This window comes from Antechinus flavipes, chromosome 4 (genome assembly GCF_016432865.1).
Source record: "Antechinus flavipes isolate AdamAnt ecotype Samford, QLD, Australia chromosome 4, AdamAnt_v2, whole genome shotgun sequence".
Taxonomy (NCBI): Eukaryota; Metazoa; Chordata; class Mammalia; order Dasyuromorphia; family Dasyuridae; genus Antechinus; species Antechinus flavipes.
In genome coordinates this window covers 137,776,852-137,794,754 of record NC_067401.1, presented here as the reverse complement: position 1 = coordinate 137,794,754, position 17,903 = coordinate 137,776,852, and the positions used below count along the sequence as shown (strand labels likewise).

General features: G+C 36.7%; 1 protein-coding gene across 2 annotated transcripts in view; it reads right to left on the bottom strand.

Annotated features, from left to right (window-relative positions):
* Positions 1–17,520, bottom strand: part of LOC127560292 (beta-1,4 N-acetylgalactosaminyltransferase 2-like) — a 50,034-nt gene extending 32,514 nt beyond the window's left edge. Inside the window, exons 1-4 of one of the 2 annotated variants that reach the window (XM_051994756.1) lie at positions 17,332–17,520; positions 14,040–14,234; positions 4,757–4,888; positions 1,716–1,822 (exon numbers count right to left, since the gene is read on the bottom strand). In XM_051994756.1, the coding sequence (XP_051850716.1) occupies positions 1,716–1,822; positions 4,757–4,888; positions 14,040–14,234; positions 17,332–17,345 (448 nt within the window). In that variant the 5' untranslated portion in view covers positions 17,346–17,520. Of the gene's footprint in view, positions 1–1,715; positions 1,823–4,756; positions 4,889–14,039; positions 14,414–17,331 lie in introns of those variants that run through there. The other variant, XM_051994755.1, reaches the window with a different exon arrangement.
* Positions 17,521–17,903: the final 383 nt, after the last annotated feature.

The following is a 17,903-nucleotide window of genomic DNA, read 5'->3' as shown; positions in this document are numbered from 1 at the left end:
ACAAAATTTTGAAGTAACAGTTCCTCATTTTAATGGGACAAATTGTAAAATAATGGAGTAAATGCAGAATGCTTCAGTGAGCTGCATACAGAGAACTGAAAAATGAGATCACTTTTCGATTAACTGCAGGCTATGTGGAGGTCAGAATTGTTCTTTGATTATAGGACAAATATATTTTGCCTAATTAAAAGCAGACAAAAATCCACCATAAGCTAAGGTGGATTAATTAACATAAAGGACTCAGACTATGAACCCAGAAAGATTAAAAAGGTAAATGGACAGATTTTAAAATTATGTTAGAGACTATAACCCTATCTTCTTGACACTAGATGCTAAGCGAATTGATTTGCCAATACGCAAGCCAAACTACTCTCTATAGTTACCCACTATTAAAAAGTAAAAGGAAGATGGTATTCTCTAACATGACTTCCTGTTGGAAAAATGGATAATAAGGAGAAAAGAGAATAAACTCTATTATCTACTCTGACTTTCTGCTGAGACTAAGAGAAGTGAAAAGAAGACAGAATACACTTCTCTGCAGTGCTACTTATTGTTGAAGAGAGGTATTAGAGAAGAATCCTGAGAATCAGTTGAAGAGGTCTTCTCTAAAATTAGGGTAAAAGTCATTGCCTTTTCCTAAAAGAATGTAACACTGTGTTAGCTGAAGGCATCAGCTAAGATTGAATCTGGAAGTGATAGATACTATAATGAATATTAAGTAATAAGTGCAACTGAGAAGAATAACTTGGAAGTAGAGAATCAAAGAAGTCATGGAGTGGATTAATTAGGGTGGCTGAGACATACATCCAAGTGAAGTATTATTCAAGCATGGTGTGGATAAAGTGGATAAGCATCAAAAGTGGATGATTCTGCTAAGTACAGAAGCTACATTCATTGAAGAACTCTTATGGAGAGTTCTTGAGACAAGAGGAAGACATCAAAGTTTTCAGTTCCAGAGTTGTATGTCAATCACATAAGTTTTTTTTTTTTCATTCATGTCTTTCCCTGCCAAGCTTGTGCCCACTCTTCCATATGGGTATTAAGTATATTGGAGAAAAATCATGACTCAGGTTTATGTGCAAATGGTATTTATTATTCTTGCATTTGTTGCTATATATAATTGTGATGTTCTTTTTCTTTTTTTTACTTTATTATTAATAAGTTATGTTTACTATTTAATATGCCATTATTATGAGTGGTTGAATTTATATAAATGGAAGTACACAGATGAGAGGATGAAATCTGTGCTGACTATGGGGAATGTATTTGCCCACAAAAAGGCTAATTTAGGATCCTGAGAGAATTTGAACAAAGCCAATAGTAGTCCATTTCTGGAAACTCAGATCTGACAGGGTGAAGTCAGTAGACATGAATGAGGTAGATAAGATACTGAATATAGAGGGTAGGAGCGGTGTTCTGTACTAGAAGTAAACCAGCTGTTTATCAGGTGTTCTATACATGCTTTGGTATAAACTTATATATGTGTGGTGTTTCTCCTTCATTATAATGTAAACTCTTTGAAGGCAGGAACTCTTTCACTTTTTAATTTGTATCCCCAGAATCTAGACTAGAACATAGTAGTTACTGAATTAATACTGTTGATTGATTGATTGAGAATTGGAGAATTAAATAGTAAATTATCCATTTCTTAGCCTTAGAAGCCAGCATGAAAACAAGGGAGGGGAATGGGGCCAAGAAAATGGGCAGGTACCTACCTGGGATCAGAATTGTGTGAAAGGGCATCACCTCCACCCCATGGATGGGGTACCCAAAAGGGATGTTTGGCTGGACCAGCAGTGGTGGAGGGTGGGGTAACCCTTCTCTGAAGAGGAAAGAGAAATATGAGTGTAGTGTTTTTGAGGTTTTCCTGTTGTATTTGTTCTCATCTCCAATAAGCAGTCCCAAAACATTTTCCATGAATAATTATTTGCAATGGTCTGTAGGAAGAGCAACACCATGGGGAAACTTTCCACCTGATGGTAGAAATGAGGTTCCTGCCTTTGGTGAGCTACTTTTGATTATATATTATATATTATTAATATATTAGGGGAAACAAAATACTTTCTGAAAGCATTTAATCTAATTGTAGGAAATAGAGTATGCACATCAAATATGACTTGAGCACACCTATAAAGTCATCCAGCAATGGGTTGAAAGATAATGTAATATAATGTAGTATGTAATGAAAGATAATGTAGTATAAACGTTTCCATATTTGCTCATTGTAAGGAGGTAGAGTTTGAAGATTTAAGTATATTGAATAAGGCTCAATGACTTTTCCTGAACCTTAAAAGTATAAGGAAGAAGTTTCAAGAATTATATTAGTCCTTTCAGAAATCTTTGACAAAATAGTATCATCTGATAGCTATTACAAGATGCTTTGATTCTTGGAACAGTCATTTCACAAGTATGAGTCTCTATTGCTGATGCAATCAGAATCCTTCAAGGATTCTTACCCTATATAATTCTTGTTCATGCTTTCCACAAATTCTCTATTGAGGATTCAATCCATTCACTGTAACTTGTCTATATTCTGTATCAGGGAGACCAATGCAGACTGAGTCTATACTTCTGTTATTTCTCATTTTTGAACCATAACCTGTCTACCTTCTTTTTCTACCAGAAACGTCCTTGATGATGCATCTTAATTCAGTTCTTACTTATAAATCAGCATTGGCAAAATGATAAAGATTACTTGATTATAGCAACAAAAATAGTTGTATAATATTTTCAGGTTTAAAAAGCACTATCCAAATACTATCTCTTTTGATTCTCAAAACAGCCTTGCGAGGTAGGTTGTCTTATCTTCATTTTACAATTTGGGAAACTGAGGCAGTTAAACCACTTGCCTAGGATCACATGGCTAATTAGTGTCTCAGGCTGGATTTGAATCCAAGTCTAGGTCCAGCACTGCCCACTTTACCACTTCATCTGCCTTTCCAACTTAAACCTATTATGTATCTTTCTACTGATTTTTTGGCTTATATGTATATTCAAAGATTTTGAATGAGGATAGACTTTAGAGATCATTTAATACAATTCATTTTACAGATGAAAAAGCTGAAAGTTTTAGTGAAATTCCCAATCTTCAAGCTACTCCTGAAGCCTAACCAATAATGGCATTATCTCCAGTGGAATAATTATCTCCAGAAGATTACAGTTAAAATGCTCATGTTCCCTGGAAGTAGGTAGTAGGGTTGTAGTGTCTTTTTTGTTCCTCGCCAATTAGCACAGGCCACCAACCTAGTTTGTTTTTTTAGGTGGGGAAGAGTGAAGTTTGTCTAATGTTCATGGGGAGAGTCCTATTTCCAGTAAATATTACTTTGGTTTTTTTGCAACATAATTAGGGGTAAATGACTTGCCTAGGGTCACACAGATAAGAAGTGTTAAGAGTCCTCCTGCTCTATCCATTGTGCCATCAGGTAGCTCCTGTAATTATTACTTTCTAAGAGATAAATTATCACAAGTATCTTTTGCTTTTCCTGATTGCTTATGTATGACAAAAGCCAGTCTTAAGCATAAGTGGCTCTCTGAGGTTTGCAAAGAGTTGTATATGTGTTATTTCCTTTGATCCTCATAAGGGCATTGCAAGGTAGGTACTTTTATTACCCTTATTATAAGGACAAGGAAATTGAGGCACAGGGAAATTAAGTGACTTTCCCAACATTACACAGCTAGTAAGTATCTGAGGTACTGAGCTGTCGCCTGTACACATGGTTAATTATGTATACACAGTTAAAAGGTGATTATTTTCTTGAGAAAGAAGGAGTATCTAGAACTATCTTCCTCTGGCATCAGTTATCAGAAATATAATCTTTTCCTTCTGTTCAATCCCCTGATCATCAGATCTACTTCTATGATTCCTTCTTCGCCCTTACCCCGAACCCTGTTCTTACTCTTTTAAGTTGCAGGACTCCAGTCAGACAAGCATCCCCTTTTCCTCTCCTCCAGGAAGTCTTATCTGATGCTCCTTCCCCAGTTTTGTTCTCCTTCCATTTTCTCAAATTTCCAGCTGCGATGTCTAGTAGAGTCTTTCTCTCATTTATCAGACTGGGAGCTCTCTCTGTGAGGGCAGGCACTATCTCTCTTGTTCTTTTAGGGTCTACAACCCATCACACTACCATCAATAGTGATTAACATCGTATTCTGCCCATAGAGGTATCATATGCATCAGTAGTGGTAAATGATGGTTGCCCTTAGAAAGGACTTGAATATAGTTTGCCTAAATACCCATAAAAATTCAAGTTCCAGATATATTCCTTATCCCTTTGTTGTTTCTGTTGTTCAGTTGTGACTCTAATTGGGATTTTCTTGGCGATGATACTATAGTGGTTTTCCATTTACTTCTCTAGCTCATTTTACGGATAAGGAAACTGAGAAAAACAGGTTTAAGTGACTTTCCCAGGATCATACATATCAACTGAAGCCAGATTTGAATTCATAAAGATGAGTCTTTTTGATTCCAAGCCCAGTGTTCTATCCACTGCATCACCTACCTGTTCTTCTCTCTCCCTATACACAACTCTTTCCCTCACTCTCAAAGATATTCCCTGATTTGTTTTTTTTTTCTCTCAATTTCATCTTCCTAGCCCCTCAGACTGAATGAAATCTCCCTCACCAACAGAAAGATGACAAAAGAAGGATCATTTACAAAGTCCTGGAGCAAGTTCCAGGATTCATCTGAGACAACTCTGGAAAATCCCTCTATGACAGCCAGAGAACTTTTTAGAGATTTTTCATGTACTGTTTGAATTACCTCCTTTGGAAGTGTTCAAATTCTGCCTTTCTCCTGACTTTCACTGCCTCAAGTTCACTCTTGTTGTAGGAGTCTTGAAAGATATAGTTCCCTGATTGCTTTTCACATTTGCATTGCTTTTGGGGGAACAACCTAAAGAAAGAAAAAAGATGATAAACATGATCCATGTGGATGAACTGGAATGAGGCTCCTAGATACACTCCAGTAAAACAGCACTCCATTATTTCCTCCTTTTTGTTCCTGGAGGTAGTCTAGTTAGACTAAAAGACTAGAAACTGAGTGTGGTTTCTCCATGGATTTACAAATATATATTAAGGCTAGAGATATAGGAAAGCTGTGGGTCCAGAGTCACTACTCATTTATCATGTAATACTCCATAGTTGAGATTCAGCTAATGAGAGAAGATACTCCCAAGCCAGTGTACAACAAAGGAAAGGAAGAGGAAGGCAGAGCCATGATAGATATAGTTCTTCACATATACAGAGAAATTCCAAATCAGTACAAATTTAGGAAAGGGAACAGAAGATAAAATCCCTTCACTTGATAAAAGAGACAGGAAATGATGTTTGAAAAAAATAAAGCAGTTTCTAAATGTACATTACTTCTCAAAATCCTAAATGATAATTTGACTGAACCTATTAAGTCAGGCCACTGTGCTATTCATTAGGAATTCCAAGACAAAAAAATGGTCCCTGCTCTCAAGGAGCTTACATTCTATGGGAAGGAAAAACATAAATACCAATGATTACATAAAAATATGTGCAATATCAATACTATGGGGAGCACAAACAACAGGGAAAGATTTCTTAGAGCAGAGGGCAGTTAAACTGAATCTTGAAGGAAGTTAACAGATTTCTAGAGGCAAATACAAGAAGGAACAACCTCAAGAGGAAAGAGCTTATGTTGAACAGAAGAAAAGGATTGTGCTTAGACTTTAGGAAGAATAATTTTTTTATTTTTAAGATAAACATAATAATTATAAAATAGTCATATATAGTATACAATAGATATGCATAATATTAGTTAGCAATAGTTCTAGTAATGGAATTCTGGGGTTAATATGGGGACTTTTCTCACATCGAACTTCAAACACTTTATACCCAGCTATTATCCCCCCAAACTTTTCCTCTATCTTTTGAAAAATGAAATGATCACTAAGTAAAGAAATTATTACATACTCTGCCTCAAGATAAATTTTTTTGTATATATTTGCCATTTAGTTTTCTCTATAAATTTTCCACAGAAATTTTGTGATGACAATCTGGGAGGGATTACTAACAAAATGGATTACAATCAGGAACCACAGGACTCTTGAGAGGCTAGAGGATGGGGATGAATTTAGTAAGATAAAATTCAATAAGGATAAATGTTAAATCTTGTTTTGGGCACAAGAAATCTATTTCCAAGTCTATAGAGAGGAAGCTTCGATAGAGTAGTTATTCTGAAAAAGATCTGGAATTTTTAGGGCACTGCAAGATCTATAATGGCAGCTATGATGGGGTAGTTAAAAAAGCTAATGTAACCATGGGCTATACTGAGAAGGATGCAGCTCAAAGAAATAGAGAAAGGACAGTCTCACTATATCTGGTTTTCATCAGCCTTCATCTGGAATATTGTGTTCAATTCTGGGCACCACAGTTGAGATTGATAAATTAGAAAGTGTTCAATGAAGGGCAACCAGAATGGCCAATGGCTTTGAGTTCATGTCCTCTGAGAATGGGACATGGAGAGACTAGTAAAGAGAAGATTCGGTGGGGACATTATCCTCAACTATTTGAAGGACTATCATGTAGAGAAGGAACATTCCAATTAGACTCAGAACCAGAAGCAAGGGGTGAAAATTGGAAAAAAGCAAATTTAGATTATTCAAGAAAAACTATCCTCAAATTAGAGCTGTCTCTAATGGAATGGGCTGTCTCCAGGGATTGTGATTCTCCCCTTCTTGGACATCTTCGGCCAGAAGGCTGGATGACCACTTGTAGGCAGTGTTCCAGTAGGTTTCCTTTTGTTCACTGGATAAAACAGAAATCTCTGAGGTCCTTGCAAGCCTTCAAATTCTCTGTTTCTATAGGTTCTATAACTTGACACGGTCAGCACTTCAGGAAGCTATGACAAGTGGTCAAAAAAGAATCCTTTGTTTCTTCTGTGATATCTCCTAAATTCATATTGTGATATTCAAAGCATCAGGAAAAAAAAAGCTTCAGTACTGAGGAACCCCTGTTATTTTATGGTTTTGCTGTATATCTTGCTATTTTGCTAAAGTTGTATAAAACAGCAATTAGATTTTGTTGAATGATTTGAGTTTTCTGGGATAGTCTTGACATATGCATATAAGTAGATATTTTAGCTTCTTTAATGTCTATGCTTATGCCATTAATTTCTTTTTTTCATGCTGACTACTAAAATGATTATTTACTTTCATTATTTCTATTTGATGGTTTTTGAAAAGTTAGCAATAACTATATTTTAAAACAATGTGTTTGGTTTTGAATATTTTTTTTTACCATATTAGGACAGAGCGTTCTATTCCCATAGTTTTTATGTCTTTAAACTTAGTATAAATGACTATTCTATTTTTATCAAAGACTTTCACTGCATCTCTTTGTATAATCATGCCATCTTTATTTTTTCTCTTGTTATGATTTATATAGTGTTTATTTCCTGTTATTAAAATATCTGCATTCTAATTAGGAAATCTATTTGCTCATAACAGATAATTTTTTTTTAATTTCTTACTTTGCTAGTATTTTATTTGTATTTTCACAGCTGTTCTGATTTTAATGGCATTTAATTTCCTTTCTCAGTCCAATCTTTGTCTACTTTAGCAACTAAAATCCTATTTTGGTCATAGAATAATACCAATACTTTCCCCTTTGTTCTCAGAAAAAGCCTATATGAGATAAAAGCTGTTTGTTCTTTTTTTACCCCTGAGGCAATTGGGGCTAAGTGACTTGCCCAGGATCACACTGGAAAAAAAAAACCACACTATGTTAAGTGTCTGAGTCTGAGACTAGATTTGAACTCAAATCCTCCTGACTTTAGATGTGGTGCTCTAGCCACTGCACAACCTAGCTGCCCAAAGTTGTTTGTTCTTTAAAAGTTTTGATAATTCACTTGAGAGTCCACCTGAAAAATCATTTCAGCTATAATTTTTTTTTCACAAGCACTGTAATTTCTCCTCCCCTAAAAGATGGTTCTTGATGGTTCTATTTAACTTATCTACTTCTTGATGTGTCAAACTATAGTATTTTATAGTTTTAAAAATCATCATCCATTTCTTTTAGATTTTTAAATTGTAATTATGTGTATATGTGGTTGTCCCTAGAATATAAAAATTAATAATAATAGCTAACACATATATAGCACTTACTATGTGCCAAGCATTATGCAAAGCATTTCACAATTATCTTGTTTGATCCACACAACAATCCTGGAAGGTAGGTGTTATTATTAACCTATTTTACAGCTGAAGAAACTGAGATAAGGAAAGTTACTTGCTCAGGGTCACACAGTTAATGCCTGTCTGAAGCTGAATTTGAACTCAGGTCTTCCTGACTACGGGCCCAGTATTTCATACATTGAACCACCCAGCTGCCCTTCCTGATTAATTATACATAAGATATTCCTTATCCTGCTTCCAATCCAATTATGTAAGGAGCCAGGGTGAGATCCTTTTGTTTGAGTGATTTGGAGACCAGGGGTGTTTTGACTTTTGGTTGGCTATGGATTTAGGAGGTATTGAACTGAAATGGTTCAAATATAAAATGAGTTTTTGTTTTTTTTCCTTCTTGGAATGTGTGAGAAAAGAATTCTTATGAGCTACTGGGAAGGATAGGGGAAGCAACTGTCCTATCTCCCACATAGATACAGTATCTATCAACACACAGATTTTCTCCATTTTTGTGCTTATTCTTTCCTGATTTTAGGTGAATGAGTATCCCTATAGAGAAGTTCCCAGTGACACTGGCTACCAGTAATAGCAGCCAACATCAATAAGAAAACCCACCAAGCCCAAGCACATGATTAATTATTCCATAAGTGGATTTACCCATCAGCTGAGACCTACAATGAGACAGAGAACCTAGATCATAGTCATCCTGACTGTGGCAGAAATAAAAACATCATACCAAGATCCAGGATGATATACAAATTTCTCTTACTATCCAGAATGATTGGGACTTTTACTTTGTTTTTTCAAACTAATTATGGTTATTTTCATCTCCACCCAAACACCTGATTAAAGCACTTCATTGTCAATTATTCATTTTTAGAAGTTAAAACATTTTGCAACCAATTTGATCCACCCATTAATAAACTCTGTCAATTTACTTAATCCTCATAATTGTTCCACTTAAGTTTTCTTATTTATCTTGCCTTTTCATAGACTTTCTTATCTATCATTTCAGCTTCTACTCTCTCACCCATTTTTATCTTCCTTAATTCTTTTATATCCTCTGTAATTGTCTTTGTTCTTGTTTCTCTTTTAGCCTGAAAGTAGAAACTGAACCAGGATTTAGGCCTGGAGACTATTTTCCTTCAACTATTCTTCAATCAAGTTTTTTGTCTTCCCAAATTCAATTTCTGCCTTGTTTTGCTAGTTCAAACCCATCCAACATACAGAAATGGTTTATTTCTTCTTATTTAGCTCAAATCCTCCTCTTTCTGCCACAATCTCCTCCTACAGAAGACAAAAGTATAATCCTAGAAATGATGACTATCAGAATCCCTAAGCAGAAAATTATGTTCAGTAGAGATTAAATGCAGTAATGACAAAGAATTCATCGATCACCAGAGATTACCTCGATATCTGTGGAATAAGGCACACAAAAGGTAAGGCACACCCCAGCCAGAATCAGGTTCAAAGAGAGGTTTGCATTATAATATCACCAGAAGACAATATTTATCCTACAGCTTAAAAGACATGAATTTCTCCTGCATTGTATTGCTGGGCAACGAGGTGGCACAGTGAATAGAATACCAAATGTGGAATCAGGAAGACTCATCATCCAGAGTTTAAACTCAGCCTCAGACTTTTATTAACTGTTATTTTAGGCAAGTCACTTAATCTGTTTGCCTCAGTTTCCTCAACTGCGAAATGAGCTGGAGAAGGAAATGGCACGTCATTCCAGTATCTTTACCAAGAACCCCAGAAGGGATCAAAAAGAGTCAGACGTAACTGAAAATCACTGAACAACAACATGTATTTCTTTATTCTTTCTACATCTGTGCTTTGGCCAGATGCTTCCATGAGCATTCCATCCCTAGTGTTCTCTGCATTTTCATCTCTTCCCAGCTTTCCTGGCATCCTCAAATCAAACTCTCCTGCTTTAGGAGGCCTTTCACATTCTCTTCCAATGTTAGTGCCTTTACTCTGAAATTACCTTTCATTTAAATTGTATTTATCTTATGTATACATAGGTCTTTGTATGTTGTTTTCCCCATTAGAATGTGAGCTTCCTGAGATACTGGAACCATGGATTGTTTTTTTTTTTTTTTTGTTTGTTTGTTTGTTTTTTGCCTTTCTTTGTATCCCTAGCATTTACCACAATAATTACTTATTAAATAATTTTTAATTGACTGATATATGTTTTATATGTTCACTTTTCCCATTCATGGCATATATTGGAAGAGTGTACCCTTGTGTTATAAGGATCGGAGAGCAAGGTTCTATTGTTAATTTTCTTTTTATGTTATTTCATTGTGTGTCTTTGCTTTTAACCAGCTGTATCCTCTGACTGACCAGAAAAAAAATTAAAACATTGTTGGGGGTATGGTTTTGGATGGTTGGGGCTACCTAGAATTCTTAGTTACCTTACTCTGTTGTTCTATATCTGAGTTCTATGTCTATCTCAAATATGACACTATTATGTATTCCCCCAAGTGGGTTAAAAAAAGAAACTGAGGCACTGAGTCAATGACTCCTTATTAAAGGGTCCATTGTTCCTCTCTAATGAATAGACTCAAATCTTCCTCAAGATCCGAGATCTCGAGGAAGATTTGAGATGGCCCCTTCTTCTAGGACCTTATTTTTATTAGCTTGATATCTGAACACCCTAATGGGGCTGCACAAAAGACAGAATCCCACTGATAGACCTTGCTTTATAAGTCAAAAATGATGCAATAGCTAGAAATCATAATTTAGCAGGGGGTTTTCATGTTAGGTGAAGCATTGGACATTTTCATTAACTAAGTGATCAGAACATAATTATAAGATGCTCACTTGCTTCAGTTGGACAAGAGAGAATGGTCCATAAGTATAAAAATAAGTTGGGGGGCTTTTCATGTTATTGAGTTACCTCTGCTATGTTTGGTTTGGTCACCTTAACAAGGAAAAATAAAGATGGAAAGTCTCTAGTTAGCTTTCTATGATTAAGCAAGTAAATTTATAACCTTGTAGTTCACAGCTCTGGGATCTCATACAAAGAACTTATAATTACTACCTTTTGGGAATCATAGCAAACTGATTAATACTTATTGGAATAGACTATGCCTCTAAATGAATTGGTTCTTATACCCCTTCCCAGATGTTTCTTGTTCTAATTAAAACTATAGTCATTCAGAAAAGTATTAAATGCTGCTATGTACAAGATACTGTACATGAACTAGGATAAAAGACAAAAAAGCAATAAATATCCCTGATCTTATGGAGCTTACATTCAATTGGTAGAGGCAGGGGGTGGGAATGGTATTGGAGGCAGTAATAGTGACAATATGAACACAGATATATATATATAATACAAGATAAATACAGAACAATTTCCAGGGTAAGGTGTGTCCAGTGTGTAGAAAGGCTAGCTACTGGAAAAATCAGGATAGGTTTCATGTAGTTATTGATACTTGAGCTATGCCTTGAAGGAAGCCAGAAATTCTAAGAATTGGAACTGTGAAATGAATGCTTTGCAGGCATGGGGGAAGGGAATAAGTGTCTACTACACATACACATGTTAAATATTATGCTAAGCTCTTTACAAATATTATCCCATTTCAATATCATAACAAACTTGAGAAGTAAGTATTATTATTATCATCTCCATTCTACAGTTGAGGGAAATAGAGATGGAGACTAAGTGACTTGCTCAGGATCACATAGTTAAGTATTTGAGGATAGATTTGAACTCAGGTCTTCCTGATGAGAGTCATATCACATATCTATTATAATATCTAACTATCTCCTAGGCAACAGGGTTGCCATTGGAGCTAGAGAACAAAATGATAGAATGCAGTACTAAGTTCTATAGGAGTTCAGAGAAGAGATGAAAAATTCAGGGAAGGCTTTAAGAAAGAAGTGCGCTTGAACTCAACTTGGCAGTTTCAATTAGAACTTGAACAGACTCTGGTGAAGATGAGAGAAAACAATTTTAAACCAAATATTGTAAGCCAGAATGAGAGTGATTTCCCAGAAGAGTATGTATAAGTGTAAACACTGGAGCTACTCGCTTAAAGGATTAGGTAAGAGAAGCATCTGTTATAGTTTGGGTTGGTCCCTTGAGAGGATAAAAATGCTTTCTTGCCTGAAGTATAAAAGACCTAGTCCATGGGAAGGTGATGCTGGATGTTTTTGTTTATAAGGAAGGTTTTCTGACCTATCATAGTTGATTACTATAGTGAAGGCAGAAACAGAAGCAAGTAGCCATTTTGTTCATTTACTATCCTTTTAACCTTAGAAATTGTATTCTTTTTAAAAAAAATTCTTGTCAAGGGGAAAATTTGGAACAGAAGGTTTTTACAATGGTCAGTGATGAAAAATTACCCATGCATATTTGTAAATAAAAAGCTATAAAAAAGGGAAAAAAAGAAAGCTCAAATCAAAAAAAAAGAAAAAGAAAAAGAAGAAAGAAAGAAAGAAAAGGAGGCATGAAAGTGACTGAGTCTATGACTGCTATTAAAGAGTTTGATGGTTATCTGTTAAAGACCATGTCTAAGTGTGAAGGAGCAAGTTGGTTCTCCAAAAGCCTCCACAGCTGTGAATCATAACAACCCTGAAGGAATTGCAAATCAGCCTTTATTGACATAGATGTTACTTGTGGATTGGGAATCAAATAAATTGGAGGCAGAAGGAAGAGGAAAGAGGTCAGACAATGCAACTGCCTCTCAGGAGAGAGATCAGAGAACAGCAATTGCCTCTCAGTCTCCTTGTAGCATTATCATTCTCTCACATGAAGGGATCCATTCTGCTGATCTGAGTTAGATCCCCAGCAGCCACTGGCAGGTGGCTCTCATAACATCCAGCAACCACTGGCTCCCATAATGATTATCTATAACCTCCACAATAAACTGCTACAAAGTCTAAGAAAAATGATTTAACACTAATGATTAAAACAGCTTCAAAAACAGTACCGCACTACAGTAGCCAGTAAACAGCCAGTAAAACTCCCTTTTTGTTTGGTGCAATACATAAAAGATTTATAAATGACAAGTTCTTGATTAGGTCGATATAAGCAGCAGAAATGCTTAATTGGGTTATTGTTATTTCATAATGCAACAAACTGTCTTTATCATGTGTTACCTGTGGGGGGGATTCTTGTGAATAGGAAAGTTCATTTTTATTGAATTTAATTTTTATTGCATATGGATTTATTGCATTTCACTTTTATTGCATTTAATGGTTCATGAATGCCTTATGTGTTTGTTTGTTTTTTGCCTTATTACATTTTAACCTCAAGACTAAATTACTGAACTGGTCTGAAAGGGATTGGTTAAAGGACATCTGGTCCTTTACAAAAGCCTTCGGATTTTAGGATTTCCTATCCATAAGGTGTGACAAGAACACTGATGTAATAATTTGCAGGAAATGAAAAATTTTTTTTTTGACTGAGAAGAGAATATAAAGAGTGTACTCAGGGATACCTTGATAAGACAGTTAGTTCTTTGATGAGGTATGAATTCTCCTGGCTCTTGCTATTCCCAATATACTTTTAATATTTTGTTAAGGATGATCAATGATTCCCGTCTGCTTCATACATTTGGGCTATAAAGGTGTGATCTTGAAAATAAAGAATTTGAGGTATGAAAGGAACTCAGATAGAGGGCTACATAAATTGGTTTTGGTTATCTAGAAAAGGATGCTCATCTAACATTGCACTTGGACAGGAATGCCTTTTACCACCTCTATGACCTTAGGCTAAGAATTAAGCTCTTTTCACTTTCAGTTTCCAAATCTTCAAAATAAGAAGGAATTAATTTGTCTCTGAAGACCCTTACACTATAATTTTATAATTCATTAAGAGTGGGGGAGCAGAACTAGGACTCAGGATAAGGAAGTGGGTAAGGAGCAACATCTCACCAGAGTCCATTATAATTAAAGAGTTTCCTGATTTCCTTCTGGGGCAATAACTTCAAGACAAGAGGAGCTGGAAAGTCGGACTTAGGTTGATATTCCTGTTGATTTCTGAAGACTTGCAAGACAAGACCACTAACCAACAAAAAGGAAAACACCAGTAGCCATTTGAGATGGATCCATTGTTTCTGGCATCTCCAACTGTTGAAAGAAAGAAACAACATCTTACCTTATAGATTCATCTTCTACTCACAGAACTTGGACTAAATGTCTAATTAATTGCACTGGGTCTGAGCAATGTAAATAATAAAGAAGCTATCACAGTCCTCAGGGAATTCACAGCCTAAGTCAAACACATGAATAAAAATACTTGGCACAGAAAAAAAAATAGTGAATATTAACTTCTATCCATCTGGAAAATATGCACCCAGGACCTGGGGAGTGAGAAACCCTGGGTATAATGAAATTGGAGACATTAACATTATTTCTAAGCTTTTTAATTCTTTATACCAATAGGGTCAGACTCAAAAAGAAAAGGAGCCACTAATTTTCACATAAGGATCTCTCTAAACCACATATTGACTTACTAGTATTTCTATATATTTTGTTAAATATTTCCCAATTTTTTCTTTTTCTTGATCACATTAACAACAAAAGATAGCCTAAATCTTGTATAAACTGATCTTTTTGAATTAAAAAATTTTAATTTATGAAATAAAATAAGCATTTCCATAATATAGTACAATAAAAAGGATAACTGCACATGAAACTAATTGAACATAAATTGCACATGCAAAGTTACTATGCATAACTTGCTATTCCTTTCAAATATACCACAAAATTATCATTTGAATTTTTTTATTTTATTCTATTCTCTGCTTCCCCTTCCATGACTACCATTAGACACAAATCTCTCTCTGTGTATAAAATTATTCTATTTATACTTCTATTTATCAGTTCTTTCTTTGGTTGCAGATAGCACCTTACTTCATATATCCTTTATAGTTAATTTGAGTATTTTTAATAGACAAAATAACATTCACTCAAAGTCATTCTTAAAATAATATTGCTGTTACCATACACGGTATTCTCTTGGTTCTGTTCATTTTGTCCCAGTGACATTTTAACCTACTTGGGCAACCCTCGGAAGTGTTGTGGGTCATAGGTTATATATTTGATAGCTCTACACTTCACCTTAAAGCTGAATAGACATTTTCATGGAATCTTTATCCCCAAATCTTTTACTCTTTGAGGCCAAGAAAGATAGGACTGTTTGGTGAATTCAGAATTGACTGAACGTGTTGATCCATTGAGAAGCCATTAGAGCCATGGTATTATTGACTTGAACAGAGGGGGCTCTAGTGGAGTGCCCCAAGGATTTTATCCTTGTGTTAAATACATTTATCACTGACAGATGGCCTGCTTATTAAATATGCAGTTGAGAGACAGAGCTAATATGCAACCATCCAGAAAGACTGCTATGGGATCAAATGAGTAAAATCTTTTTGAGATTTGACAGAGGCAAAAGTAAATATTTGGTTCAATAAATTGACTTTACAAGCATGGAGGAGGTGGAGTACAATTCATCTGAAAGAGAAATGGGGCTTTTTTCCAAATGCAGTATGTTCAATGAGGAGCCAATACTTTGTTTTAATATAAGAGCCAAATGAGATCATGTGATTTTAGGTTACATGGACACTGTGTCAAGAACAAGAAGTGAGAGTGCCCTTGCACTAGAGTATTGTGCTTAAACCTGGGTGCCATATTTTAGGAAGGATATTGTTTGGGGAAGGACTTGAGACACATTGAATGACCTGGAGATATAAAAAGGGGGAGAAGAAAGCTGTTTTCAAATGCTTAAAAAACTGTTCGGTGAACAAGGGATTAAGCTTATTCTGTTGGCCCCAAAGACAGAACTAAGAATCTATAATTGTTGCAAAGAAGGAGATTTAGACCAAAACAAAGGAAAAATATGGAGAGATGGGAAGAGGAATTCTTGTTCAAGTAATAGGTTTGGAAGAGATCAAGTGAATTAAACTACACTGCAAAATCTTAAAAGCATTATGCAAGTATTATCCTCCTCCTCCTCATTATATTATATAGTCCTGGATAGTTTTTCAGTTCAAATTCTGTGACAGAACTTGACCAGTGTCTACAACAAAGGCAAAATCTCTTATTCAAACTTCTTGTGAATCATGGAAGAGACAATTATCACGGCTATACAGATGAGGAAACAAGTTCAGAAAGTTATAGCTCCAAAAAAAACTTTTAAGGTTATTTAAGCTAATGACCTCATTTTACAGAGAAGGAAACTGAAATGGGAACTGCCTCTCAAAGTATGGGCATGCAGCTCCCGGCTCGCGGCTCCCGGCTCTCGGTTTCCTAATCCCCTGTTGTCCAGGAATCAGAGCTCATGCCCCACATCCTTTTCCTCTCTTCTCAGTCAATCATAGATGAAGAAATTGGATAGAGGAGGAAAAGCTTATTGGGAGGAGTGAGCCCATTGACCAAGGGAATAATTTCTTTTCCAAACCCCAAAAGAGCACAGTCTCCAAGCTCGGAGGATTCTCGGACGCTACAAAAAGAAGCGAGTGGTAGCGGAGGTTTTGTTTGGTCCTACCAGGCAGCAATTTCCATCTCAACTTTCTGAATTGGGCAGACACGGGTGCAAAGTGTCTTTACACCGTGAGGGATGAATAGATTCGGGTGAAAACTTCCCAATTCAGCGTTCTCGAGGAGCATTCCAAGTCGAACTTGCCAACAGACTTGAGCGCTCAAAAACCGAACGTTACAGACAATAGGAGAACTTCCAAACTTAGATGTAGTTTTGTAAAGATTTGGAAGAAGTGAGAGAAAAAGGATAAGGCAATGTTAATTTCTAGTAAAAACAGGAGGGTTACTGGACTCTTCCTTCCAGGTCTGGTTTTAGGTCCCAGTGGTTCCAAAAGCGCAGTACCGAGCTGCTCCGGAATAAATTAATTGGAGCCACTGTATACTTTTTAACCCATCAACGCCCACAGCCCATTCACCAAGGTAGCGAAGGGAAAGTACTGACAATAATGTTGGGCACCTGGCCGCCAGTTCCGACTACCTATTGGCGGTTCGATCTTCGCCAAGCCACTTCCTTTTGCTGGACTTGTTTCCTACTCTAGAAAATAAAGGTTTGGACTAGTTGATTTACGGCTGTAAATCCCGAGATTGTTGGAAAAGGCAAGACATTTTCCCACGTAACCCACGCTTCCTCCCGCAACTTTCTCCTAGCCTCTCCAAGCGCCCTACCGCCCGCATTCTCACTCACCCCAAATAAGCCATCCGGAACTCAGCGGACAAAATGAACCCGACTCACCTCCGGATCCAACAGTTCTGGGTCCCTGGCACTCTGCTCAGGCCCCGCCCGCCTAAATCCCTCCCCTAAAAACACCTCACCTTGGATCTCCCTCCACCCTCTCCATCAACTTTCTTTTTGCCTCTTCCCCTCCCCCCGCTCCCTCCTTATTCCGGACTGAGCGCCTTTCTGTGATCCTAGCTAGGACTCTTCCTGGGACGCTCAGGAGGTCAGAAGGTGAAGCGAGAACTAGAAGGAAGCTCCTCGACCGATGCTCCGAGGAGAACTGGGTCTTTTTGAGGTCCTCTTCCTTAGGAGAGCAGCAGGTTGTCGCTCAATGCGATGAGTGATGCAATCCCTGCTGCGCCCTGATCGTCGCCCGGCGCTGTCTGAGTACACCCATCATCTCCGCCCAGGGACCAGAAAGGTAGGCTGACAGGCCGTTAGTGATGGGTTCTTGTTTCTGTAGCTTTGGAATTAAACGGGCCAGGTTGGGACGCAGCATGGCTGCCTTGGGACCGCCGCCACCCTCCCCCTAGCGCAGC